The 11,105-nt window shown below is 36.1% G+C and overlaps 1 protein-coding gene and 2 non-coding genes across 3 annotated transcripts; 1 reads left to right on the top strand and 2 right to left on the bottom strand.

Annotated features, from left to right (window-relative positions):
* The first annotated feature begins 628 nt into the window (after positions 1-628).
* Positions 629-11,061, top strand: LOC113045296 (testis specific, 10). Its single transcript, XM_026205613.1, has 18 exons — positions 629-702; positions 1,218-1,306; positions 1,390-1,523; positions 1,610-1,765; positions 2,876-3,055; positions 3,312-3,389; positions 4,521-4,672; positions 4,768-4,883; positions 5,420-5,574; positions 5,776-5,831; positions 7,351-7,519; positions 7,601-7,711; positions 7,792-7,977; positions 8,197-8,364; positions 9,927-10,129; positions 10,235-10,339; positions 10,507-10,689; positions 10,816-11,061. The coding sequence occupies exons 3-17, from the start codon at positions 1,443-1,445 to the stop codon at positions 10,625-10,627; spliced, it is 2,037 nt and encodes a 678-aa protein (XP_026061398.1). The 5' UTR covers positions 629-702; positions 1,218-1,306; positions 1,390-1,442; the 3' UTR covers positions 10,628-10,689; positions 10,816-11,061.
* trnar-ccg (transfer RNA arginine (anticodon CCG)) lies at positions 8,670-8,742 on the bottom strand. Its single transcript has one exon. It is a non-coding gene; the product is annotated as a tRNA-Arg (tRNA).
* trnar-ccg (transfer RNA arginine (anticodon CCG)) lies at positions 9,706-9,778 on the bottom strand. Its single transcript has one exon. It is a non-coding gene; the product is annotated as a tRNA-Arg (tRNA).
* Positions 11,062-11,105: the final 44 nt, after the last annotated feature.

Below are 11,105 nucleotides of genomic sequence, written 5' to 3'. Positions count from 1 at the left end.
GATTCAGTGACGCGCGCTTGCGCTTACTGTCGCCTGCCGTCGTGGATGTTGACCACTGATGTTAACACTGATTTCTCTGGGAAAAAACGGAATTCAGTTTTTGAAGATATTGCGGTTAAATTTCACAAACAATTAAAATTAAACGAAACAACATATTTAATTAAACATGAAATTTTGAGGTGGAAAAACTGATCTACTTTCTTTGAAAACGTACTCCAATCGTTTCCGTTTCTCGATAATTCATTTTACAGCGTACTTTTCACAGTGAAAGTTACAATTTTAATTACGACAGTTTACACATGATTCATAGTTTTAAAAATGTTCTATGTATATTTTTGTTCATATACCATTTCAACCATTATAGATATATTTTCTCACACAATACTTATGTTTTGTTGCCGTATTCCGTATTTGTAAATATGTATATGTATATATTATCGTATTTGTAGACGATAAATAATCGTCTGGTTCCCCTTCACTACTGAACTTGAGCGTTCGTCGCTTGTAGTCAAGGGAACGGACGCAAACGGAAAAAGGAACTTTCGGATTGGTCGGCGTCTCTCTGACGGTATTGACTGACAGTTCAATGCTGTGTTGTGATTGGTCAATGTTGATGTTTATCCCTCCTCTTGGTGACGAGCTTTACGTGTTGAGATTTTCCTCAACACACTCGTTTATCATTTGCCAGAACCACTACAAGAGGTAACACAAGCTAACTTACACAAACAATGCGTTGTCTTCTGAGTTGTCTTTCATGAAAGCAGAATGTATATGCAGCATTTGCGAGGTTCAAATTTACAGTTATATATTTTTTTTCCGTGTGAATGATTTTATGTTCCAGTGTAACTTTACAAATACATTAGTGTCAGTGCCAAGCATACTTTACTTTTAGTGAATTTTGGGACTTGCAACAATTATAAATAATCATTAAAACGGTAAAATACGTTATAATGTTATACATAATGGTCTTAAAAATGTAATTGTGACTAGAGACGCATTTTCAGTGGCGTTCAAACGTAGTATCTCAGTTGCTATGACAACCTGCGTCGGCGTTTTTTTTCTTATAGGACCCAAAATAGAGCACAAACTAATGTCAAAGTCCTTTCTCTGCTAATTTCTGTTTGAACATTTAATTTAGTAAACTGAATTGCGAGACATAGAATGCCCCAAAGATGGCATTTTACGTTGTTACATTGAAGATTTATTTATTTTTATAGGTTGTAGTTACGTAGTAGATCCAGCAGGTGGCACCAGAAACCGTCAAACCTGGATGATGGAGCCTGAACTCTGTGAACAGGAGGTTAAGGTGAGTTTTGGGCCAGAAATGAAAGAATAATGTTTAAAACAATCATCTCCAAATGTTCATGTTCATGTTCTTCACATTTACAGTTGGTAGATTATATCTCTATTTCTCAGCTGACGAGGCCGAGGCACTGAGAAGGATGCTGAGGGCTCGTCGCTCTACCAGCCCTATCAAGGGGGCGTCTACCAACTGCAGTCCCACCAGACACTCACCTGTTAAAGTACTAACAAGCCATCAGTGCATTCATTTCAGTGAGATTTCTTTTCATTCTACTTATTCCTTTTTTATGTGTCTCTATTTTTAAAGGGTGGCACGTACGATTCAGAGGTACTGAGGGTGTTACGAGAAAGAGATAAACTGCAAAACATGTTGGAGAAACAAGAGCGGCACCTCTCAGAGATCCAGGCCAATGTTAAAGTGCTCACAGCTGAACGGGATAAGACCAGAATGCACTACCAGCAGGTAGACAGTACCAAACCTCCCAGAATTCTTCAGACAGGTTGTTGTGTTTGTTTTGAGCGTGACACACTCATAGTATATATAAAAATAAAATAAAAAACTCACATGGTTATTTCTGAGTGACTGATATTTAACTTAATGTTAACTTGCAATTTCATGTTACTGAGGTAAGAAGAATTAAAGATTTTAGAAAATGATTTTTTCATGATTCGGATATCATAACGTATAATTTACACAATATATTTTTTTAACCACATGTATCACATTTGTTTTGGTCATATTATTATATTTATATATATTCTATATATATAGCTATATATTTATTAGTAGTATAACTTGCTAGATTATATAATTTTTTATTTGTTTTAGCTTCATTACAGTAACGGTATACAGTAAAAATTATTTAATTTGATTTGAATTAAAATATAAAATTTATATAAAACATTAATAACTTAATATTGTAGCATACTATTTTAAGCTCATGCATAAAATTAGTTTTGATCAAATTGAGTATATAATAAATTATACATATAGATTTATATAAATAAATAATATAAATATTAGTAGTATAATTTGCCAGATAATATCTGAAGCATTTGTTTAGGCTTCACTACAACGACAATAAATAGTAAAACAGTTATTTATATTAATTAAAATATTCAATTAATACACCAACAGTGTAATTATATAACACTATTTTTGCATTGAATTTTGCATCCTACTGGTCAAATTATTGTATTTATATTGTAATAGTAGTATTATTTGCCAGATTATATTTTAATACAGTAAAAATAATTATTTAATTTTATATAGATTAAAATATTAAATTACTAAAAAATATTTATTTAATATTTTAGCTTAATAGTTTTAAGTACATGCATCAAATTTGTTCTAAACAAATGAATATATATTTGGATATTTTATATAAATATACGTAATATAAATACACATGTAATTATTTAATTTGGTAAAATTTTAATTCTTAATTACTTTCACAGCTTTTTTTTTATATTTTCCTTACCCGGAAAGAAAGCACTCAGCAATATAGATAGCACCAGTATTTCACCAAACAATGTCACTTCAGAGTCATATGTGCTCTGTCTCCCCCTGCAGGCTCAAAAGGAGATAGCATCTCTTCGACGGGAGGTCATGATGTCAAAGGCCTCACGAGGACCCAAGAGCAGTGTGACCGCTCAGAGCATCCTGAAACGAGTGGAGGCTGAACGGGACGAGGCCACAACAGACCTCAACCGCATGACCACAGAAAGAGACAGCCTTAGAGAAAGACTCAAGGTATGAGAAACAGCCTGAGTACACTGGCTATACATGTGCTGTATCACATTTGTATGCATACAAGTTTGCTTGTATCCATCTTATGAAGATGTTATATAGGAGTACTAAAGGAAAATCACTTACGTGCTAGAGTACAGTAATAAATTGAGTCATCTCACTGGGGAGCAGAGCGATAATATCAGGAGAGAGGTGTGCTTTTTTTAGCCTGCTGAGTGTATGTGTGTATGTGTTCTCTTTGAACTGCACGTCGCTTCAGATCTCTCAGGAGACAGCCATCAGCGAGAGAGCTCACCTGGAGCAGAGGGTGGAGGACCTGCAGGTTGCTGTACTCACAGTAAGAGCTCTGTATTATTTATATGACGACAGCTGTAGATTGAACATAATATACTCACTATATTTCGCAGCAAAGCAAAATCACAAATGAGATCTCAGTTGTTGCTCAATTATACAAATGGGGATGTATTAAGGCTGTAAAGGCTGGTTATTAAAAATTCTTTTTTTTTTATAACAGTTACTGAACCTTTTTTGAAGTTTGCATATATGTTTGATACATCAGGCTTTTATAGAGCTCATTATAGAGGAGAAAAAAAGGACCTTTTATGCAGATGTTGTTATTTTCATGAACAAAAAGGAAGATGAAATTCTGAAAGCTTGTAATGTAAATCAGTGAGATCTTTATAGCAGCATTAACAGGCTACTCACATAAAATATAAATACTTTAGACATCAGTTGTCACTCCAATAATATATTTTATTATGATGATATTTAAATGGCCCCAAATATCGTTGGGGATAAAAACCTATAATGCAAAGCAATACGAATATGACTGATGACTTTGATACTTAAAGTGATGATACATGGGGCATCGTTTTTTGAACAGTGTTGCTTGGGCACTTATCCATTGAGGATGGGCAACAAATTTCTATTTGGGTGCTTTAGATCGGTCGTGAGTGTGTGTGTGTGTCTCCCCGAGTTGCCTGTTGACGGCAGCATTGCCCAACAACATTCTTATTCTTACGTTTACTTCATAAAAATCAGTCAATATTTTGCTGAAAGAAGACAAGTGTACCATGACCTGAAGATGGACATGTTAGAATTATATTAAGCAGTCTTTTATATTTACATTTTTATCAAATTCTATAAATTATGTGTCTGTACTTCTATCCACATTTATTTATGTCTCTTTGTTCTTTCTCTATATCAACATTTTTTTAAATTTTTATTTCTTTGTTTCTATCAAGTCAGAATGGTTACTTGAGATGAAACTTAAGTGTAATATGTGCATAATGAAAACTCTGATAAATACAGATTTCCTCTGGGCTATCCTAAAGAAAATAATGTAGATACTACCATAGTATAACATACTGTACTATACTGTATCATTTGATACTATACTATAAACTGTAGTTATTTTCACGCAGAGTGATTGTTATGGCCTAGTGTCATTGTTTTGTGTGTGTCCCAGCTGGAGCAGGAGCGAGGGGAACAGAAAAGCAGACACGCTCAGATGAGGGAGACAATGTTGAGTCTGGAGGAGGAAGTTCAAATACTTGGGCGAAAACTCAATACCAGTGAGGAAGAGCTCAGCCGCCTCAGAAATGAGTGCAGCAGCCGCAGGTACACCAGCAATCCAAAATAACAAGATGTGTCCAGATTTCAATCCTGAAAGTAGGTTTAAAGTTTGTGTGTGTGTGTGTGTGTGTGTACACCAGAGTGGCAAATAATCAGTTGGAAATCTCTCTGAGTGAGAATCAGCGTAGACTAACCAGCAGGATTGGAGAGCTACAAAACACTCAGGAGAGGAATAAAATGCTGGATGAGAAGAACGGTGAGAAAGACAGAAAATACCTTTAATGTGTGCTGTTATTAATCAGTAGATATCAGGAGAAAATATGCCAGGGCTGTGGGAAGAACAAAAATATACAATACCTTTCAAAAGTTTACATTTGTTTTAGAGAAATTATTACTTTTATTAATCAGGGAAATGTCGTTACTTTAAACGTTCTATACATTAAAGAATACTAAAAAATTACACCACGGTTTCCACAAAAATATTAAGCATCCCAGCTGTTTTCAGTTTTGATTATAATAAGAAATGTTTCTTGAGCAACAAATCAGAATATTAGAATGATCTCTGAAGGATTATGTGACGTAATGATGCTGAAAAATATTTGATCAAATAAATGATCTTGGTAAGTATAAGAGACTTCTTTCAAAATGATTACAAAATGTTTCTGAGCCCAAACATTTGAATGGTAGTGTGTTAATGAATATTTTGAATTAATCAGTTTGACAGCTGCAATAATTGTAGTGTTTAAGGAATATATGTGTATAACGGCATCACGTTTCTTTTGTGTGTTTCAGACTATCTCCTGTGGCAGGTGACTGCTCTTCAAGAGGAGATGAACACAGTGCGGGGTACAGTTTCAGAGCTGGAGAAGCACAGAGTCTCGCTGCAGGAACAACTGGAGAAAAAGACAGATCTGCTCAGCACAGCAAATGACCAGCTAGGTGAAAAGGTACTACCTTTACATTCACACACTAAAACAAATACTTTTGGTTGGACATTACATTCTCTTGCTTTCCAGTTTGTTAGTACCCTTTTTCTGTAAAGCTGCTTTGCAATGATTTGTATTGTAAAAAGTGCTATACAAATAAACTTGAACTGAATGCAATTGAACTTGGTGTCAAGTTTTTTTTTTTTTTTTTTTTTTTTTTAGGAGAAAACCATAAGGAGCTTGAAACTGAGAACTGAGGATTTTGAGACAACTCTAATGTAAGTTCTCTATTAATTTTTACAGATTAACAAACAGTCATGTGTAGGGATTGTGTAGCATGTGATGAATGATTCTTTAAAAATTTTAAAGAGACTTAACTACAGTTCTGTATAAAATAAAGCTTACTGTATTATTTTCTTTTCCTTACACAGTGTGTTATGTTCACCATCCATGTATAAGAATAATGCTAATGTTGATGTATCATAATTAGACTATAGTATACAGGTGCTAGTTATATAATGAGAATATCATCAAAAAGTTGATTTATTTCACTAATTGCATTCAAAAAGTGAAACTTGTATATTATATTCATTCATTACACACAGACTGATATATTTAAAATGTTTATTTCTTTTAATTTTGATGTTTATAACTGACAACTAAGGAAAATCACAAATTCAGTATCTCAGAAAATTATGTAGAATATTGTGAAAAGGTTCAATGTTGAAGACACCTGGTGCCACACTCAAATCAGCTAATTAACTCAAAACACCTGCAAAGGCCTTTAAATGTCTCTCAGTCTATTTCTGTAAGCTACAAAATCATGACTTCACAGTTGTCCAAAAGACGACCATTGATACCTTGCGCAAAGAGGGCAAGACCCAAAAGGTCATTGCAAAAGAGGCTGGCTATTAGAGAGGCGAAGGGAAGGAAAAGTGTACATGCAATAGGGATAACCACACCCTAAAGAGGATTGTGAAACAAAACCCATTCAAAAATGTGGGGGAGATTCACAAAGAGTGGACTGCAGCTGGAGTCAGTGCTTCAAGAAACACTACACACAGACGTATGGAAGACATGGGTTTCAGCTGTCACATAGCTGCAGTAATTCATGCAAAAAAGGAGCCCCAACTAAGTATTGAATGCTGTACATGCTCATACTGTAATCCCAAAAGTAATATTTATTTATGTTATTTGAGAAGTCTCTTATGCTCACCAAGGCTGCATTTGCATTTGACCAAAAACACAGATAAAACTGTAATATTGTGAAATATTATAGAGATTTTCTTTTCTATTTTAATACGTAACGCAATTAATTCCTGTGATGGCAAAACAGAAACTTCAGCAACATTACTCCAGTCTTCAGTGTCACACGATCCTTCAGAAATCATTCTAATATGGTGAAGAAACATTTCTGTTGAAAACAGTAGTTTTGCTGCTAAACATTGTTTTTGGAAACATGATACATTTTTCATGAGTCGAAAGTTTAAAAGAACAATATTTACTGTCACTTTTAATCAATTTAATTGAATGTGTCCTTGTTAAAAGTTTTCATTTCATGAAATCATTTTGAATGGTAGTGCAGTTTCCTCTTTGTTTGTAAAACAGGAATATCTAGAGGATATAAACCGGCATTTGTAGCTTTGAGTACTTGAGTGTATGTGATGTATTAGTATTCAATACGACTATTACATCCTAAAAATGTAACATGCTGTATTTCCTTAAATCACTTTTGACAATGATTTATGAGTGACTATGAAAATTAGTGGTGATGATGATGTGACTTCCTGTCTACAGAGCTCTGAGGGAGACCGTAGCTGGCAGAGAAAGAGAGCTGGATGTTCTGAGGAGGAAGCTGTCAGACTGTGAAAACGAGATGGGCACACTGATGAAAGTCAAAGATGCCACATTGCAGGAGAACGGCCAGCTGAGGAAAAACCTTGACAAAGCATGTCTGGAGAATCAGGTACTGTACCAAACTGTTTTGTGCAAATTCATTGCAATAAAAAAGGTATCAAGATCTCCAACTTTCTATATTTCTTGTCAGACTCTTCAGCTCAAGCTGGATGAAGCTAATGAGGAAATAGAAGACTTGCAGGAAAAAGTACAAGTTTACATTGCTGACATCGCACGCACTGAAGATATGTTGTCTGCTAAGGTGGAGTCATTTAAACAAAACAGATGACAAGCATGTTCTGTGTAGTTTGTTCTTGATTGTTCTTGTTTGTTGCCCTTTAGGAGCGTGAGTGCAGAGAACTGCAGGAGTCTCAAAGGAAAGTGACACTTCAGGTGGAAAGCTGGGAGGTGCAGGCAAGACATGCTGAAACCACTGTCACTGAACTCCGTCTTGAGCTTCATAACTCAAACTTAGAGATCCTTCGACTCAAAGAACGAGCAGACAGCCTGGAGAGCAGTCTGCAACAGGTTACATGGCCATCATTATGTTGCTATTGGTTAATATGCAGGAGATATCTCAACTCAGCCCAGATGCTCACTACTACACTGAAGCTCATCAAGTGTTTGAAGCCTCATATTGTAGCAGACCCATACAGTGTGTCTGTAGCTAATGTTCTTCAGACTGGTAGTGAACTTAGCTTTAGTTAAATCAATCTCTCATAATTTGTTGTTTGTTGCTGTGTCCAGGCACTTAGTGCAGAGCGGAGCTGTACTAGTGAGCTGTCTCAGCTTAACCGAAAGATGATTCACATGGAGGAAGATCTGAGTCAGGCCCAGGCTGAGCGTACACAGGTGCACACTGACCTAGAAAAAACACGAGAGCTCTGCGTCAAGCTGGACGCCAGAAAAGAAGCTGTGAGTGCTTAAATTGGTTTATAACGAGTACATTTTTTGTACATTACCTACTTGATGTCAGGGCAACAAGTATAACTGTAGGATTACAACACTTTCACATGGTTTTGTTTGCGATTCATTAAGTTTGGCTAAGTTAAGTTTTTTACTCGAACCCTCAATTCCCAGCTCTGGTGGCCGATGCCTTATCCATTATGCCACTTGGTGTTTGATATTTATTATTTTGAGCTTTCTGCAGAAGCACAATGCAATTTAGAAGGAGTTTATTTTTGAAAAATGACCATATAATTTGCACAGCTTTTCAAATACAACCCAGGTGGGACTCGAACCCACAATTCCCAGCTCCGGAGGCTGATGCCTTATCCATTAGGCCACTGGGTCACATGCTCACTGGGTGTTTGCTATGTATTAATTTGAGCTTTTTGCAGAATCACAATGCACTTTTAAAAAAAAAACAAATTACCATTTAATTTGTGCAGCTTTTCAAAACCAGAACACCCAGCTTTGGAGGTTGATGCCTTATCCATTAGGCCACTGGGTCTATTGCCGTTTGTTCACTATTGATTAATTTGATCTTTTTGCAGAAACACAATGCAAATTAGAAAGAGTTTTTTATATATATATATACAAAAACCACCATAGGATTTGTGCTGCATTTCAAACACAACCCAGGTGGGACCCAAACCAACAACCCTTAGCTGCGGCAGTTGATGCCTTATCTATTAGGTCCCTGGGTCTCTTGTTTATTTTTTTGACCTTTCTGCAGAAGCACAATGCAATTTAGAAGGAGATTTTTTTTTAATTTTTTTTTTTTACAAATTACCATATAATTTGCACATCTTTTCAAACACAACCAAGGTGGGAGTTGAACCCATAATTCCCAGCTTCAGAGGCTGATGCCTCATCCATTAGGCCATTTGGTCACATGCTGTCCTCTGTGTATTAATTTGAGCTATTTGGAGAAACACAATGCACATTAGGAGTTTTTTTTTTTTTTTTTTTACAAATTACCATATAATTTTTTACAATTACAACAATTCTATCTTGCTGTCCGCTATTTATTAATTTGAGCTTTTTGCAAAAACACAATGCACATTACAAATAGTTTTTTTTTTTTTAACAAATGACCATATGATTAGTGCAGCTTTTCAAACACAACTGAGGAGTGACTCAAACCCACAATTCCCAGCTCCAGTGGCCAATGCATTATCCATAAGGCCACTGGGTCACATGCTCCTTTGTTGTTTGCTAATTATTAATTTGAGATTTTGTAGAATCACAATGCACATTCTAAAGGGTCTTTTTAAAACAAAGTACCATTTAATTTTTGCAGCTTTTCAAACACAACCCAGGTGGGACTCGAACCCACAATTCCCAGCTCCGGAGGCTGATGCCTTATCCATTAGGCCACTGGGTCACATGCTCCTTTGTTATTTGCTATTTATTCATTTGAGCTTCTTAAATGTTTCAGGGGTTTATGAATTTAACATTGTTTTTATGCAAAAAATGAAATATAACTGAAATGTAAATAAATCACATAAATGTCTATGTGCTTATACATACAGGTGCAGAGTGAGCTGGAATCATGCCACTCTGAGATTGAGCTGTTACAGAAGCAGCTGGCCAGTGAACGTCTGTGTGTTCAGACTTTGGAGAGCCTGCTGGTGTCTTCACGAGAAAAGGAACTACAGAGGCAGCTCACCTCTCAGGAAAGACAGACCGAAATACAAATTCTCAAGGACAAACTCAGCATGGCTGACAGCAAAGTGTGAGTTTAGCACATACACATATGACATTTCATAGAGCACAGGAGCTGTTTTAGTCTTTCCCTCTGTCTTCTTCTCCTACTTATTGTCTTCTTCCCTGTCTCTAGGAGTTCTCAGAGTAGGGAAATGGCTCAGCTGAGGACACGATCAACCCAGATGGAAGCAGATCTTGATATGACCAAGAGACACCTGTCCACTGAGCGCTTTGAACGGTGAGACACAAACCTTAAAGGGTTAAGTTCAGCCAAAAAGTAAAAACCTGTCATTTACTCATTCTCATGTTGCTCCAGTTCCATTACTGAATTGATTTATTTATTTAATTATTTGTGGTCTGAACAGTAAAGACTAAGGATTTGAATGTCCTGTCCATGTTTATCAGGGAGCGTGCAGTACAGGAGCTGCATAGGCAAGGTCTCTCAGCTATTTCTCCTGTCCTCTCCTCCACTATGCGCTCCTTGTCCACTTCCAATCATCGCTCTCTGAGTCCTCACAGATCATAGTCTCCAGAATGTTCTCATCACAGCACACCTGACCCACTGCTTGTGCCACATTACCCGGGCAGGTGCGCAACAGTCGTAGACATGTCATTCTAGATTTAAATGAGTAGTAAATTGAAGCGCTGATTGCTTTGTTCTGTTTATTTTGTGCATTCATTTATAATACTTTATATCTATTTATTCTTTAACAGGAGTCTGACTTTCAGGGACTTTTATGACTGAGAAGATCTCAATACTCCAATTTTTGCTGGCATTATTCATTCATATCATCTGCATATATCTTGAATTCTGAAGACAATCAGTAGGCTCTGATCTCTGATTTCAATAAATCAAATGTTTACCATGATTTTTTACAGTTTTGCTAAAAATGACATTGACATTTTTTTTTGTATGGTACAAGTTGCCAGTCCTCTTGAATAAAAATCTCCATGTTTCCGTGTTGGGATGGGATGTGTTTTTCCATATTTTACTCCTAGGCTAC

This window comes from Carassius auratus, chromosome 1 (genome assembly GCF_003368295.1).
Source record: "Carassius auratus strain Wakin chromosome 1, ASM336829v1, whole genome shotgun sequence".
Lineage (NCBI taxonomy): Eukaryota > Metazoa > Chordata > Actinopteri > Cypriniformes > Cyprinidae > Carassius > Carassius auratus.
This window is presented reverse-complemented; position numbering and strand designations above follow the sequence as displayed.

Excerpts from the sequence above, each read along its gene's own strand:
- LOC113045296 (XM_026205613.1), top strand. The coding sequence starts at position 1,443 with ATGCTGAGGGCTCGTCGCTCTACCAGCCCTATCAAGGGGGCGTCTACC. Across the intron at positions 7,712-7,791 it reads AAGATATGTTGTCTGCTAAG|GAGCGTGAGTGCAGAGAACT; the intron begins GTGGAGTCATTT and ends GTTGCCCTTTAG. Across the intron at positions 10,340-10,506 it reads TCCACTGAGCGCTTTGAACG|GGAGCGTGCAGTACAGGAGC; the intron begins GTGAGACACAAA and ends CATGTTTATCAG.